At 45.1% G+C, this 16,118-nt stretch overlaps 1 protein-coding gene across 4 annotated transcripts in view; it reads left to right on the top strand.

Moving 5' to 3' along the window:
- Positions 1-2,170: 2,170 nt before the first annotated feature.
- Positions 2,171-16,118, top strand: part of RNF34 (ring finger protein 34) — a 24,424-nt gene continuing 10,476 nt past the window's right edge. For 3 of the 4 annotated variants that reach the window (XM_039471716.2, XM_074402146.1, XM_039471714.2), the window contains exon 1: positions 2,172-2,317. In XM_039471716.2, coding sequence (XP_039327650.1) covers positions 2,312-2,317 — 6 coding nt within the window. In that variant the 5' untranslated portion in view covers positions 2,172-2,311. Of the gene's footprint in view, positions 2,318-16,118 lie in introns of all 4 variants that reach the window. The other variant, XM_039471715.2, reaches the window with a different exon arrangement.

Below are 16,118 nucleotides of genomic sequence, written 5' to 3'. Positions count from 1 at the left end.
AAACCTAGGTCTATTCTGGATAAGAAGTGACATTATCTGAGCAGCACTTGAAGCAAGAAAAATAGTACTCTGATGCATCATTTCAGTCTGTGGAAGTGGCCTCGGGAGTGCTCTCTCTCTCCCTGTGTTTTTATCTAATGTAGCACAGCTGTTGAAGCGACTCTATAAGCAACAGAACAGTCTTAGGTCCTCATGAAGAGCAAATTGACTTCATGTTTAAAATCTTAAATACCGGTTAAGTTAGAAGTGAGATTAAAAAGCCTAAGAAAATCGGCCAGGCGTGGTGGCTCACCCCTGTAACCCCAGCACTTTGGGAAACCGAGGTGGGTAGATCATTTGAGGTCAGGAGTTCAAGACCAGCCTGGCTAACATGGTGAAATCTTGTCTCTACTAAAAATACAAAAGTGAGTCGGCCGTGTTCGCTTGAACCCAGCAGGTGGAGGTTGCAGTAAGCCGACATTGTGCCACTGCACTCCAGCCTGGGTGACAGAGTGAGACTCTGTCTCAAAAACTAAAAATAAAAAGAAGTGTAAGAAAATCGGCCGGGCACAGTGGTTCACCCCTGCAATTTCAGCACTTTGGGAGGCTGAGGTGGGCAGATCACCTGAGGCCAGGAGTTCAAGACCAGCCTGGCCAACACAGTGAAAACCGGTATCTACTAAAAATAGAAAAAATTAGACAGGCATGGTGGCGGGTGCCTGAAGTCCCAGCTACTCAGGAGGCTAAGGCAAGAGAATCGCTTGAATCCGGGAGGCGGAGGTTGCAGTGAGCCAAGATCACACCACTGCACTCCAGCTTGGGCAAGAGCAAGACCCTGACCAAAAAAAAAAAAAAAAAAGGTGTAGGAAAATAAACTGTCATCAAGTACAGCTGAAGAAATCGTTACCTAGCCGGGCGCGGTGGCTCAAGCCTGTAATCCCAGCACTTTGGGAGGCTGAGGCGGGTGGATCACGAGGTCAAGAGATCAAGACCATCCTGGTCAACATGGTGAAACCCCGTCTCTACTAAAAATACAAAAAATTAGCTGGGCATGGTGGTGCGTGCCTGTAATCCCAGCTACTCAGGAGGCTGAGGCAGGAGAATTGCCTGAACCCAGGAGACGGAGGTTGCGGTGAGCCGAGCTCCTGCCATTGCACTCCAGCCTGGGTAACAAGAGCGAAACTCCGTCTCAAAAAAAAAAAGAAAAAAAAAAAAAAAAAGAAATCATTACCTTAATTTACAACCTGTTTCTCTGCCCAAAGTCAATTCCAAGGCTCATACAAATTCTTTTATTGTGCTACAATTTTGGTTATTTTGAATACTGCTTTTCAAAGTGCACTTGGAATTTGAGAGCCCTTAGTTCTCAAGTGTTTTCAACAAGCCTTGTTTTGTTGTTGTTGTTGTTGTTGTTTTGGATGGGAGTCTCGCTCTTTCACCCAGACAGGAGTGCAGTGGCAGGATATCGGCTCAATGCAACAACCACCTTCTGAGTTCAAGCGATTCTTCTGCCTCAGTCTCCCCAGCAGCTGGGACTACGGGCCCTCGCCACCAAGCCTAGCTAATTTTTGTATTTTTAGTAGAGATGGGGTTTCACCATATTGGCCAGGTTGGTCTTGAACTCATGACCTCATGATCCAGCCGCCTTGGACTCCCAACGTGCTAGGATTATAGGCGTGAGCCACCGCGCCCGGCTGAGCCTCGTTGCTAAAGGCGAGTGCAGCTGCCGCTCCTTACTGGATCCACGAATGAGGAGCCCCGAGGTCATGACCGAGCGTGAGCGCGGGAACGTCTGGGAAGGAAATCTGAGGCCCTGCTCTGATGGTCGAAACAAAAGCCTTCCAGCCAACCGGCGTGTTCAAATTCACCACGGCCCTTCCCGCCCTCCGCTTCCCGGAAACTTGACCACCCAGCTCAGAAAAAGGCAGCAGTTTCCTCAGCGGACGCTGTCTCCTATTTCATACACCCAAACGAGAACGCTGCTCCGGAGCGCGCCTCCCGCCACGCCCAGGCCCTCCGGTCTCCGCTCTGGGCGGAAAGAAGTCCTCCCCTTCCCACCAAGAGGAAACGCCAGAGGCCCCGCCCCATCCCTGTCGCTTCATTGGCTCTGGTGACCGGCCCCCCGAAAGTAGGCTTCCAATTGGTCTTCTTGGCTGCCGCTCTGCGCTCTTAAAGGGGCACGCGGCGAGCGTGACCGCGCCCCTTACGTCCGGACGCTCGGTCGCTTCGCGAGGCGCCGTAGTCGCTGCCCAGAGGGAAGGAGGTCGGCAGTGCGAGGAGCTGCTATGGTGCTGAGTTCCCTGGCAGAGCCGGCCGAGCCGAGGCGGTTGCGGCCATGAAGGTGAGGAGTCCGTGTGAGTCGGCGAGAGTCTCCTCGCGAGTCCTGTCTAGCCAGGGCAGCCGAAGCTCCTCCTTTCCTTCCGCCTTAACGGTTAGCCAGCCGGCGTCTCGGAGAGTTGCGCTGAGGGGGGTCGCCCGCCTGACTTCAGGGTTCCCGACCGGCCCAAGGCAGGCTCCCGGACTCTCTCGAACTCTTCGAGTGTCCCCCACGTCAGCGAGCCGAGCGGTGGGGAGAAGCCGGGAGCCCCGGCGTTCGCGCTGGGTGGGCCCCTCTCTGCGCCGGGCCCTGAGCACCTCCTCGGGGGCCTGAGGCAGATTCCTCCAGGGCTCGCCCCAGCCTCGGTCCCTTGGGGCGCGGCGTGCCCTCTCGCCCCGAGTCCTTGAACTAACCCCAGTATGGGGGACATCGTGGGCCCGACGAGAACAGAAGGGGTGCAGAGGGTGGTGAGGCCGGGGCCGGGCTGACGGGCTGGAGAACTCTCAGGGCGGGGATGCCACCACGAAGGGGTGCTTCGTAGGCTGCACGTCGGGGCCGCGACCTAGAGCTGGCTGGATGTGCCTCCATCGGCCCTAGGTAAACGCAGCAAGGAATTTGTCAGCTTGAGTTCTCCGAGGTGGGAGTGAGAGCGTGGGAGCGTCACTGATGAGAAGTTGAAGAAAAGGGGGAAGGGGAGCGGGGGTTCCGGCCTGCCTCTGGGAGGCGATTCTCAGCCCGATCACTGAGAGTTCTGAAGAGCTCTGTGTGCAGCAGTCAGTTCAGGTGTTGACTGATTTGCCGAACTCAAACCAAGTAGGATGAGTCATAAGGTGATGATCCTTTGAGACCTAGACGATTTCGTTAATCTCAGTGCAGAGGTGTGCTGGGGGTGGGTAATCTAGCAGGTGAGTTGCTAGATTAACGGTATCTCCATAAAGCGTCCAAGTGATTTAAAATGCAGCTCCACCCCTTAGGAAGGAGTTTGCCATTCAAAAGAAGAGTTATTTGCAAGTGACCATATTACAAGGCAGAAGGCTATAGGTATCAAAGGCGGGGGTGGGCAAAACACTTAAGAGCTAGAGATGATACTTCTGGCCCCAGGAAAAAAGGAATATTTTTGGAATGGGTAACTTTTGAACTGTGCCTCGAAGTATGAGAATATTGCCAAAGCTTACTTTTAGCTTTCCAGTTTTTAGTTATAACATATTATTCCAGCTTGGAATATCTATCAAAATATCTAGAAGTAGCTTTATTTCCTGAAAACCACCCCCTGCTGTGTTAAGATCTAAAAACAAAGCAGGGATCCTTATATATAATGCCTCGAAGAAGGTCAGCATTTTTATTTTTTATTTTTATTTATTTTTATTTTTATTTATTTATTTTTTTTGAGATGGAGTTTCGCCCTTGTTACCCAGGCTGGAGTGCAATGGCGCGATCTCGGCTCACTGCAACCTCCGCCTCCTGGGTTCAGGCAATTCTCCTACCTCAGCCTCCTGAGTAGCTGGGATTATAGGCACGCGCTACCATGCCCAGCTAATTTTTTGTATTTTTAGTAGAGACGGGGTTTCACCATGTTGACCAGGTTGGTCTCGATCTCTCGACCTTGTGATCCACCCGCCTCGGCCTCCCAAAGTGCTGGGATTACAGGCTTGAGCCACCGCGCCCGGCCCAGTATTTTTATTAATACTAAATTTGCAGCCCGTTAAGGAACTAGCTATCGAAGGAAAGAAATAGGGACAGGTCCAGTGTTGAAATTTTTAAACAAGTTCATTGAAAACAGACGTGTTTTTTGAATTGAAGTGGAAGGTACTAGCTGCTAAGTTGAATTTTTAGAAACAAAGTTGGGTGGCAATTGAAATTGTAGAAAGGATACATATTTTCAGAAGCAAAATGCAGACCTGTGCAAGATGACAGTTATAAATGATGCTTTTGTTTTTGTAATACTGGATTCATACCATTTAGGATTTGGGCTGTTAAATGTTTATTATTTAACTTAATGTTGATTTATATTGTAATTGTTTAATTGTGGGTATGCTCATCTGTAGATTTCTGGACAGAGACAGTGTGATTCCTGAAGGCATGGAATGCTAATGTGAATGCTCATGTAAGGAAATACTCCTTTCTGTGGGTTTAAAATTACACTAAAAGCTAAGCAAGTATACCTGGCCTGTAATCTAAGCATTTTGGGAGGCCAAGGCGGATGGATCATTTGAGGTTAGGAGTTCGAGACCAGCCTAGCCAACATGGGGAAACCCTGTCTCTGTTAAAGATTTAAAAAAAAAAAAAAAAAAAAAAAAAAATAAGCAATTACATGAAAGGTATCAAACAACAACAAAAAAACATAAAAAGCTAAGCAATTATATAGATAATACATTTCCACTCAAACCTGGAGCAGCTGGTTTTAGTATATGTGTGGAAATGGGTTTTTACTTTCTCCCTTTGGTGTTGTGTTTTGTTCGGTTTAGAAACTGATGTTTTGAAATAGGTTTTACCTCTCAGACTCAAGTAACTGTTTAACCTTACAGTAACATCTAATTAACTTCCCATAAGGGATTTAAAAAAATTAAAATTGGTGCCCTGTGTTAATTTGATTTAATCCTGCTTCCTGTTTTTCCTTATTTACATTGATCTTACCCTTAATTGTGCTAATCTCATTTGTTCTTCCAAGCTCAAAATGACGTATCAAGGAGAAAGTAATCTACTGAATGTAATTTCTTTTCCCTTTTTTTTTCCGCTGAAAGGTAGGGGAATGGTGCTAAGGATCAAGTATACTGTTTTAAAAAAGAAAACAAAACCCAAGCATGAAGAAGATAACATTTATGATCTATAGCACACATTATTATAATAATCTTATCAATTTGGCCAACGTCTTGCCTAAAAGTGTTAGAGTTCATCATCTGTTTTTGCAACCTGCTTAACGTCCAGATGATCTTAGAAAAATAGGATGTAGAATTTCTTCCTTTTTGGTATATGGTTGGATATTTGGTTACTGAGAAAGCAGAGTTAGGTCCCTGCATATTGTATTTCAGTTGAAGCAGCAGTTTTGATAATAAATCCTTTCACATTCTAAGGAGCTTATATTTCTCAAATGGCTTTAAGATAAAGATCTTGCTTTTTTATCAACTGCTTTTTCTGCTTTGTTTTTGTTTGTTTGTTTGTTTGTTTTGAGATGGAGTCTTGCTCTGTCACCCAGGCTGAGTAGCTGGGATTACAGGTGCCTGCCAGCACGCCCAGCTAGTTTTTGTATTTTCAGTAGAGACAGGGTTTCACCCTCTTGGCCATGCTGGTCTCCAACTTCTGACCTCGTGATCGACCCTCCTCAGCCTCCCAAAGTGCTGGGATTACAGGTGTGAGTCACTGCGTCTGGCCTGTCATTTAATCTTCATAGAAACCACCATAGCTCTTCTGATTCTTCATTCTAGTCTAGCTGGTTAATTTTAAATTTAATGGAATCATGAAAAGGGATTACATCCTGATGTAGTTTAGGATTGAAAATTTATAGTAAACTTGTGAATTCTTTAAATTGAGCATTTTGAAATATTTTCTTCCACAGGGATTCTAAAAGATTAGATTATACATACACAGGAGTAAAGACAGCTGAACCTTGAAGCCATTTGGAAATCCTGGAACTGTGCCAGAAAGAGAGCTGGGCTACAGCTCTTGCAAAGAAACAGAACACCTTCCCTTTCGATTTTGTTAGCTTAAATGATGTTGCATGGGCTTATATTGTTTGAATCTGACTGAGGAACCTGAGAGAGTCCTTATAACCTTGTTGGCTGTAAAGTGTCAGTCCTTCTCTTATGCAGATTATTTAGGTTTGTGTTCCCCTTCCATTGGCTTCCTCCTCTTTACTCCTACAGAGGGGAGGGAGGGGGCTTCTGATTCACTTCAGGAGGGAAGAGTATGGGAGGAACACTGTCAGTGTCTGCTACTGGAGGAAAAAAGGGACTTGAATATTGAGTTTCAGTGAAGGAACTGACTTGGCTCAGTACTTTCTGGGACCTTCTCACATCTGTTTTCCTGTAGTGAAGATGGAGTTCTGGTCTCCACTCAACTAGATGGTAAGCTGCTTTGGCCAGCTGTATATTTTCCAGACTGCTTAGTTGGCTGCAGAGCTAAGATCCTGTCCTCCAGTTGATGCTATCAGTAAAAACAAACGTTTTAATTTCCATTTGTCTGACTTCTTTTTTTTTCTTTTTGAGGCAGGGCCTTGCTCCATCACCTAGGCTGGAGTGCAGTGGTGCAATCTCTGCTCACTGCAACCTCCACCTCCCAGGTTCAAGCGATTCTCCTGCCTCAGCCTCCTGAGTAGCTGGGATTACCTGCCACCATGCCTGGCTAATTTTTGTATTTTCAGTAGAGATGGGGTTTTACCATGTTGGTGAGGCCTATCTTAAACACCTGACCTCAGATGATCCTCCTGCCTTGGGCTCCCAAAGTGCTGGGATTATAGGCATGAGCCACTGGGCCCAACCTCTGTCTTATTTCTTAATTAGCTCCAAATTGGATGTGGAAAAAGGTACTGTTACTGGCTCCTTAAAATCTTGGTACACTGTCTTTAAAGAAAAGAGGAGAACTAGCGTTGGATAGCAGAATGACATAAGGATATCTAGGTGTCTGAGGCAGTCCAGGCAGGTTTTAGAATTTCTTATTATGGGGCTTGTAATTTTTTTTTTTTGTTGGGTCAGAGTCTTGCCCAGGCTGGAGTGCAGTGGCGTGATCTCATCTCACTGCAGCCTCTGACTCCTGGTACAAGAGATTCTGGTGACTTAGCCTCCCGAGTGGCTGGGACTGCAGGCATGAACCACCATGCCTGACTAATGTTTTGTGTTTTAGTAGAGATGGGGTTTCACCGTGTTGTCCAGGCTGGTCTCTAGCTCCCAAGCTCAGGCGATCCACCTGCCTCAGCCTCCCAATGTGCTAGGATTACAGGCGTGAGCCACCACACCCGGCTGCCTTATGTGTACGTTTTTTTTTTTTTTTTTTTTTTGAGACGGAGTTTCGCTCTTTTTACCCAGGCTGGAGTACAATGGCGCGATCTCGGCTCACTGCAACCTCCGCCTCCTGGGTTCCGGCAATTCTCCTGCCTCAGCCTCCTGAGTAGCTGGGATTACAGGCATGCACCACCATGTCCAGCTAATTTTTTTTTTGTATTTTTAGTAGAGACGGGTTTTCACCAAGTTGACCAGGATGGTCTCGATCTCTTGACCTTGTGAACCACCCGCCTCCGCCTCCCAAAGTGCTGGGATTACAGGCTTGAGCCACCGCGCCCGGCCATGTGTAAGTTTTTAATACAGTACCTAGTTATTAACTGATAGAAGCCGGGAAAACCATGGTCCCATGACTGCTCTATCGAGAGCAGCTTTGGCTTAAGAGAGTAGGTAGGAAAGAGATTAGACTATCAAGAACAAGTCATTTATTCTTAGTAATCATCGATAGCTAGAAAATAAACTACAAGGCCGGGCGCGGTGGCTCAAGCTTGTAATCCCAGCACTTTGGGAGGCCGAGGCGGGTGGATCACGAGGTCGAGAGATCGAGACCATCCTGGTCAACATGGTGAAACCCCGTCTCTACTAAAAATACAAAAAATTAGCTGGGCATGGTGGCACGTGCCTGTAATCCCAGCTACTCAGGAGGCTGAGGCAGGAGAATTGCCTGAACCCAGGAGGTGGAGGTTGCGGTGAGCTAAGATCGCGCCATTGCACTCCAGCCTGGGTAACAAGAGCAAAACTCCGTCTCAAAAAAAAAAAAAAAAAAAAAAAAAAAAAAGAAAATAAACTACAAACACGGGTAAATTCCCTGAGCTTGGAGTTTTGTGCCAGGCATGGGCAGACAGTTGCCTCACTCTCTTATTCTCTGTGTTGTTTTAAACTACATTCATCGTCAAGAGAGGAAATGTAGCTGTCTTCACAGATTATTGTTCTTTTCTTTCAATATAATTTCACTTTTATTTTAGATTCAGGGGTACATGTGCAGGTTTGTTACATGGATATGTTGAGTTATGCTAAAGTTTGGGGTAGAACTGGTCCTGTCAGCAGGTAGTGAACACAGTACCTAGTAGTTAGTTTTTCAGCCCTTGTCCCCTTCCTCTTTGCCTTACCTTCCCCTCAGATTATTGTTCTTTGTTTTTTTTTCTTGATTTTTTTCTGTTTTTCTTGATTATTGTTCTTTCTAACCTCTTAGAAAAAGGGTTATACTTCTTAGATACCACTTGGATTCACGTGTTATAGCCCATGGACTTTTGCTGGCAACTAAGGTCCCCAAGTAGGTCATAGAAGCCCAGATCATGGCTTGCATTTTCAAAGTTCCAGGCTTTTCAGAGATTTGGGTTTGGACTTTATTCATGGAGTAGTAATTGTAGGGTTCCCTCCGCCCCACAGTGAACAAATAATGGATGGTGACCCTTATGTAAGGAATAAACCACTTTGGAATTGAAGTAGAGCAACAGGTCAGTGAATTGACTGCAAATTCAGAAGCCAAAGGGTTAACCCTAGTATACTGTCAGAAGCCAAAGGGTTATGCTTAGTATTCAACAGCTCCTACACCTACTATGCTGTCTTTCTAGGAATTGGGTTCGCTCAAAATCCAGGAGGTAATCAAGTGGTGTGCAGAAAATGTTTTCATCTCACCATCAATATGGAGGCAATGAGTGACTAAAAGAAAAATGAAGGAATACAGGCTAACTCAACTGGAGGAAGATGTTAAAGTATAGGGAAGACAGAAACGGAATGGGAAAGAACATGAACCTAGGTCTCTAAAGCTTTTAAAAGAAGGGTGCGAAAGAGGGAGGCTTCTCACGCCTATAATCCTGGCACTTTGGGAGGCCAAGGCAGGTGGATCACCTGAGGTCAGGAGTTTGAGAGCAGCCTGGCCAATATGGCGAAACTCTATCTCTACTAAAAATACAAAAAATTAGCTGGGCGTGGTGGCGGTACCTGTAATTCCAGCAACTTGGCTGAGGCCTCCTGAACCCAGGAGGTGGAGGTTGCAGTGAGCCGAGATTGCACCACTGCTCTCCAGCCTGGGTAACAAGAGTAAAACTTATCTCAAAAAAAGTAAGTCAATAAAAATAAATATAAAATAAAAACCAGAAAATGTGGACAGATTTAAGAGGGGAAAGATTGGTATAGAACACTTCAAGCACTATTATGTGAATGTCAGGGTGACATTGTAGGTAGAGATGCCTCTGCCCTGAGGGAACATGCAGAATAAATTTCTGAAATTTATAAGAGTACAGGAAGATGAAGCATACTGAAGGAGAGACAGGTAGATGGAGTCCAAGCTTGGAAGGATTTATCTTCTGGATGGATTCTTCAGGTTGGAGGTGAAGAAGGACAAAAATACTTTGAACAGTGGATGCTTTTGATAGACCCAGAAATCACTGACTTTCTCCTAATACTGGGGGATTTCACACAAGACAATGTGCAGAGGAGTTAAGTTGGGAAATAAAAGTTTGGGCCCAGAAGCAAAGAGCAAATAAAATGAAGGAGAGCAAAAGTTACAGGCCAATATATGGTAAAAAGGAAAGGGATTCATCTAAGAATCAAATTACAACTCAGCTGATTTTTTTTTTCTTTTTTTCTTTTTTTTTTGAGATGGAATCTTACTCAGTTGCCTGGGCTGGAGTGCACTTGTACAGTGGTTTGATCTCGGCTCACTGCAACCTCTGCCTCCTGGGCTCAAGCTATTCTCCTGCCTTGGCCTCTTGAGTAGCTGGGACTCCAGGCGTGCGCCACCATGCCTGGATTATCAGGGTGGTCTCAAACTCCTGACCTCAGATGATCTGCCAACCTTGGCCTCCCAAAGTGCTGGAATTAAAGGCATAAGCCACAACGCCTGGCCAAAACTCAGCTGATCCTTTCTTAAAGGATTGGGTGAAACCGAAGTGGAATATGAAATACTATCTATCCCACTACAGAAAAACAATTGGGGAGCATATGGCTGAGGCATTAGTTCCAGAACTTTAGGGGCACAGGCTTCTAAAGTAACCATGGCCCTTTCCACTCAGGAATCTGTGGAGGGTGATGTTCTAGCTGAAACAGTGTAGGCAGGAAGAAGACATCTTCCCTTTGAGCAGGCCCAAAGCTTTTTTTTTTTTTTTTTTTGAGACGGAGTTTCACTCTTGTTACCCAGGCTGGAGTGCAATGGTGCGATCTTGGCTCACCGCAACCTCCACCTCCTGGGTTCAGGCAATTCTCCTGCCTCAGCCTCCTGAGTAGCTGGGATTACAGGCATGCGCCACCATACCCAGCTAATGTTTTGTATTTTTAGTAGAGACGGGGTTTCACCATGTTGACCAGGATGGTCTCGATCTCTTGACCTCGTGATCCACCCGCCTCAGCCTCCCAAAGTGCTGGGATTACAGGCTTGAGCCACCGCGCCTGGCCAGGTCCGAAGCTTTTAACCTGGCCTATATATCAGAATTACTCTGAGAATTTTCAAAAAAAGATTCTGGTGCCCAGGCTATGCCACAGACCAGTGAAATCATAATCTCTGGGGCTGGGACCCCAGGCATCAGTATTTTTAAAGACTTTCCTGGTGAGGCCAACATGCAGCCAAGGCTGAAAACCACTCTCTTATTAAGGGCAGTTTCACAAAACCTAGGCAATTTCTTAACGAGAGATACTGACAGCAGCTACTAAGGTACAATGAAGGGCAAGCAGGGATGGGTGTTTCCTGGCACCTCAGTGCTGAATGAATGTAAAGAAATTATGCTGGGATGCCAGGAAACATGAGGCTTAAAGAGGAAATGGAAATTAAAGTTTTCAAATATGCGGGGTGGGAAAGAAAAGTACTTCAGGCTGGGCGCTGTGGCCCACGCCTGTAATCCCAGCACTTTGGGAGGCTGAGGTGGGTGGATCACGAGGTCAAGAGATTGAGACCATCCTGGTCAACATGGTGAAACCCTGTCTCTACTAAAATTAGCTGGATGTGGTGGTGCATGCCTGTAATCCCAGCTACTCAGGAGGCTGAGGCAGGAGAATCACTTGAACCCAGGAGTTGGAGGTTGCAGTGAGCTGAGATCATGCCACTGCACTCCAGCCTGGTGATACAGTGAGACTCTGTCTCAAAAAAAAAAGAAAAGAAAAGTACTTCAAATAAACTAGTGACGGGCGACTTCCCCTACTTCAAATTTCTGAACTATCCAGAAGCCAGGAGTGTTGTAAATGCTTCTCTCAGAGAGGATAGTGTAATTGGATTTGCCCTTCAACATGATGCGAAGGGTATTCTCTCATTAGGTCATGCTCTCACTGGAAGATTTTGCCCAAATTTAAGTTCACAGATCTTAATGAGGATGCAATCTGAATTTTTCAGCATTGCTTCTTTCCTTTCCATTCTTATAGTATTGGACTGACAATACTATAGGAATGACAAAATGGAACTGAGTTGTACTGAATATTGTGTTAAAGCAACATTTTGCCTGGGACACTTCAGAGGTTGGCTTGGGCTTGTTTGTTTCTTTTTGTTTGTTTTTGAGATAGTCTCACTGTGTTGCCAGGCTGTAGTGCAGTGGCACTATCTTGGCTCACTGTAGCCTCTGCCTCCCAGGTTCAAGCAATTCTCCTGCCTCAGCCTCCTGAGTAGCTGGGGCTACAGGTGCGTGCCACCACACCCAGCTAATTTTTTTGTATTTTTAGTAGAGATGGGGTTTCACTGTGTTGGCCAGGATGGTCTTGATCTCCTAACCTAGTGATCTGCCCGCCTTGGCCTCCCAAAGTGCTGGGATTATAGGTATGAGCCACTACTCCCAGCCTGTTTGTTTTTGAGACAGGGTCTTGCTCTGTCACCCAGGCTGGAATGTGGTGGTGTAAGCATGGTTTACCATAACCTTGACCTCCCAGGCTCAAGCGATCCTTTTGCCCTAGCTCTTGAGTAGTTGGGACCACAGACACCTGCCGCCACACCCGGCTAATCTTTTTTTTTTTTCTTTTTTAAACACACCTGACAGCAATAATTTAAGTGAGACACACCTGGCTAATTTTATTTTTTGTAGAGATGGAGTCTCCCTATGTTGCATAGGCTGGTCCTGAACTCCTGGCCTCAGGCAGTCCTCCCACCTTGGCCTCCTAAAGTGCTGGGATTACAGGTGTGAGTCACCATTCCTGTACTGTTTTTTAATTTTTATTTTATAATGAATGGCTGAATTAAATATTTTTCTTCATTTGCTTTCTGGGGAACGAAGAGGAAATTCCCTTCCTTGTATAGAAACATGAGGAATGGGACAAAATTGTCCTCCTCCAAAATTGGTTTCTACACAGAGATTCCATCTGCTTTCCCAAAATAAGTCCTTTTTTTCCCTTTACCAGAGCTATGTAGTTGGAAAAAAAAAGTTTTCAGCCTAGAATTGTAATGCTCCTACTCATTAACATGATTTGAAAAATTGTATCCTTCCCTAATTCATTGTAAAACTACCCCTGATAGAAAGGTCAAAATTTCTGCCAGTGCTGCTTCTAAAGGGGAGTGTCATTTGAGATTTTTGGTCTTCTTTACCAAGAAAACACAATTTGAACTTTCTGAGTAGCACGCAAAATTTCAATAATGTTACACTGCCTGTGAAGAGATAATAGGAATTTTTTACACAGTTGTTTGTCAGTCATGATGGTGGAATGCAGCAGGAGAAAGAAGTTTTTGTCAATGAGGACCTTTCACTGTAGTCCAGGAGGCAACATCAGACAAGAATTAGAAGGGGGATAAAAGCTGAGAGAGCTGTCAGTTTAGTAGCTAAATTAGTAGGAAGCTAAATCTTTGAAAACTGCACTTCTGTTAACTCCTGGAATGAAGACAAATTTATCCTGGGAGTACTTTCTGCAGTTGATGTATTTACACGCAAACTGAATTTTTTAAAATAAAGTTTTCCCAGTTGTTTTAAGAGTGCTTACTCTAAAGAACCATAGATGAATCCTTTACTTAAAAGAACACCAACTTTATTATTATTATTGAAACAGTTTCAATAATAATTTTAATTTAAGTTTAAGGGTTAATTTAAATTCACTAAGAGTTAATCCTGATTTTCATGCTTTTTTGGGGCGGGCGGTGGCGGGGGTGGGGGTGCAGAGTCTCACTGTATCGCCCAGGCTGGAGTGCAGTGCCATGATCTCGGCTCACTGCAACCTCTGCCTCCCGGGTTGAAGCGATTCTCCTGCCTTAGCCTTCCAAGTAGTTGGGATTACAAGCGTCTGCCAATACGCCCAGCTAATTTTTTGTGTATTTTTACTAGAGATGGTGTTTTGTCATGTTGGCGAGGCTGTTCTTAAACTCCCGACCTCAGGTGATCGATTCACCTGCCTCTTCCTCCCAAAGTGCCGGGATTACAGTCATGAGCCACTGTGCCTGGCCAGATTTTTATGCTTTTGAGCACACTATGGCTGTAGAGTCTAAAAGGTATATAATCACTTAAAAGTATGGACTATTAATTATAATTTTACCTGACTTTTTTTCTTTCGAGACAGAGTTTCACTCTTTCGCCCAGGCTGGAGTGCAGTGGCGCTATCTCGGCTCACTGACCTCTGCCGTGAGTTTCAAGCAATTCTCCTGCCTCAGCCTCCCAAGTCGTTGGGATTATAGGTGCCTGCCACCACACCTGGCTAATTTTTTTAATTTTTAGTAGAGATGGGGTTTCACCATGTTGGCCAGGCTGGTTTGAACTGCTGATCTGGTCATCTGTCTGCTTCGGCCTCCCACAGTGCTGAGATTACAGGCATGAGCCACTGCACCCGACTTTACCTGATTTTTAAAGGCATCACTATTTCTTGAGAATTATAGGGTGTGAAGATTTATAATATTGAAATCATTGGCTTTGATACTTCAGACTGTTTGTTTGAACCTTGTGGTTTCTTCTTACCTTCTCCTTTCTTTATAATACAACATTACTTCTGGGTAATAGCAGGAACAGCATTATCCTTCTGTTGCGTTCCAAATTGCCTTTTGCCTTTTAAGGTTGAAGGCTTTTTATTTGTTTTTTGTTTTAAGAGCTTGCTGGACAAACAGTAAATGTTCGACAGAATCAGATAATAAAATAAATGGAACTGTATTATTATGTGCTGCCATTTTAACTAATACCTCAGCTATCTAGACTTCCATTACCTATCACATTATCTAGATTCTAGAATATGCTTGAGAATTAGGACAAGGAGCAAAAGCCTATTCATTCTAAACACTGTAGCTTTTATTTTAAGCATGGGAAAATGCCTTTGGCCCTCAATGAAAATTTATTCTTTTATGTATACTTGTAACAAGCTTGGTTATCAGGTTTCTGAGACTGCAGTAAAAAAGGAGACAGGTTACTCTGGGCAGCTTACTCTGGGCAGGTGTAGTGATAGCCGTGGTGTCTCAAAGAGAGGGAAGAGACAAGGAAAAAAAAAACACAAAAAGCAATACATTAGTTCTAGGCCATTTATTGGAGTGGCAAATAGTCCTTACTCCTTGGAAGGTCATCGTGGTTATCAAGTCATTAAAAATTATGTTTAGTGCCGGGCGCGGTGGCTGAAGCCTGTAATCCCAGCACTTTGGGAGGCCAAGGTGGGCAGATCACAAGTTCAAGAGATCGAGACCATCCTGGTCAACATGGTGAAACCCCCGTCTCTACTAAAAATAAAAAAATATTAGCTGGGCATGGTGGCACATGCTTGTAATCCCAGCTACTCAGGAGGCTGAGGCAGGAGAATTGCCTGAACCCAGGAGGCAGAGGTTGTGGTGAGCCGAGACCGTGCCATTGCACTCCAGCCTGGGTAACAAGAGCGAAACTCTGTCTCAAAAAAAAAAAAAAAAAATAAAAATTATGTTTAGCATCTTCAGCTTGAAGAGGCAGGATAAGAAAATATGTTCCTGTTTTTGTTTTTTGAGACAGACTGTTGCACTCCCAGGATGGAGTGTAGTGACATGATCTTGGCTTACTGCAACCTCTGCCTCCCAAGTTCAAGTGATTTTTGTGCCTCAGCCTCCCAAGTAGCTGGAATTACAAGTGTGCGCCACCACTCCTGGCTAATTTTTGTATTTTTAGTAGAAACTGGGTGTCGCCATATTGGCCAGGCTGGTCTTGAACTCCTGACCTCAAGTGAGTGATCCGCCCACCTCGACCTCCCAAAGTGCTAGCATTACAGGTGTGAGCCACCGTGCCCAGCCCTTTTTTTTTTTTTTTTTTTTTTTGAGACAGTACCAGTATTGCTCTGTCACCCAGGCTGGAGTGCAATGGTACAATCATGGCTCACTGCAGCCTTGACCTCCTGGGCTCAAGTGATCTTCTCACCTCAGCCTCCTGAACAGCTGAGAGTATAAGCACATGCTACCATGCCTGGCTATTTTTTTTTTTTTTTTTTTTTTTTTTTTTTGAGACGGAGTTTCGCTCTTGTCATCCAGGCTGGAGTGCAAATGGCGTGATCTCGGCTCACCGCAACCTCCACCTCCTGGGTTCAGGCAATTCTCCTGCCTCAGCCTCCTGAGTAGCTGAGATTACAGGCAGGCGCCACCATGCCCAGCTAATTTTTTGGACTTTTAGTAGAGATGGGGTTTCACCATGTTGACCAGGATGGTCTCGATCTCTTGACCTCGTGATCCACCCGCCTCGGCCTCCCAAAGTGCTGGGATTAGAGGCTTGAGCCACCGTGGGCCCCTGGCTATTTTTTTTATTTTTGTACAGGTGGGGTCTCACTATGTTATTCAGGTTGGTCTCGATCTCCTGGGCTCATGTTATCCTTCTGCCTTTGCCTTCCAAAGTGCTGGGATTACAGATGTGAGCCATTGTACCCAGCCAAGAAATACTTTCCTTAATATCAACTTAATATATTCTTTATAAAGAATTTGGAAAATACAGAAAATTCCAGAGAAA

The sequence above is a fragment of the Saimiri boliviensis genome, chromosome 7 (assembly GCF_048565385.1).
Source record: "Saimiri boliviensis isolate mSaiBol1 chromosome 7, mSaiBol1.pri, whole genome shotgun sequence".
Classification (NCBI taxonomy): domain Eukaryota; kingdom Metazoa; phylum Chordata; class Mammalia; order Primates; family Cebidae; genus Saimiri; species Saimiri boliviensis.
Note: the sequence above shows the minus strand (reverse complement) of the source record. Positions and strands in the feature narration are given on the sequence as shown.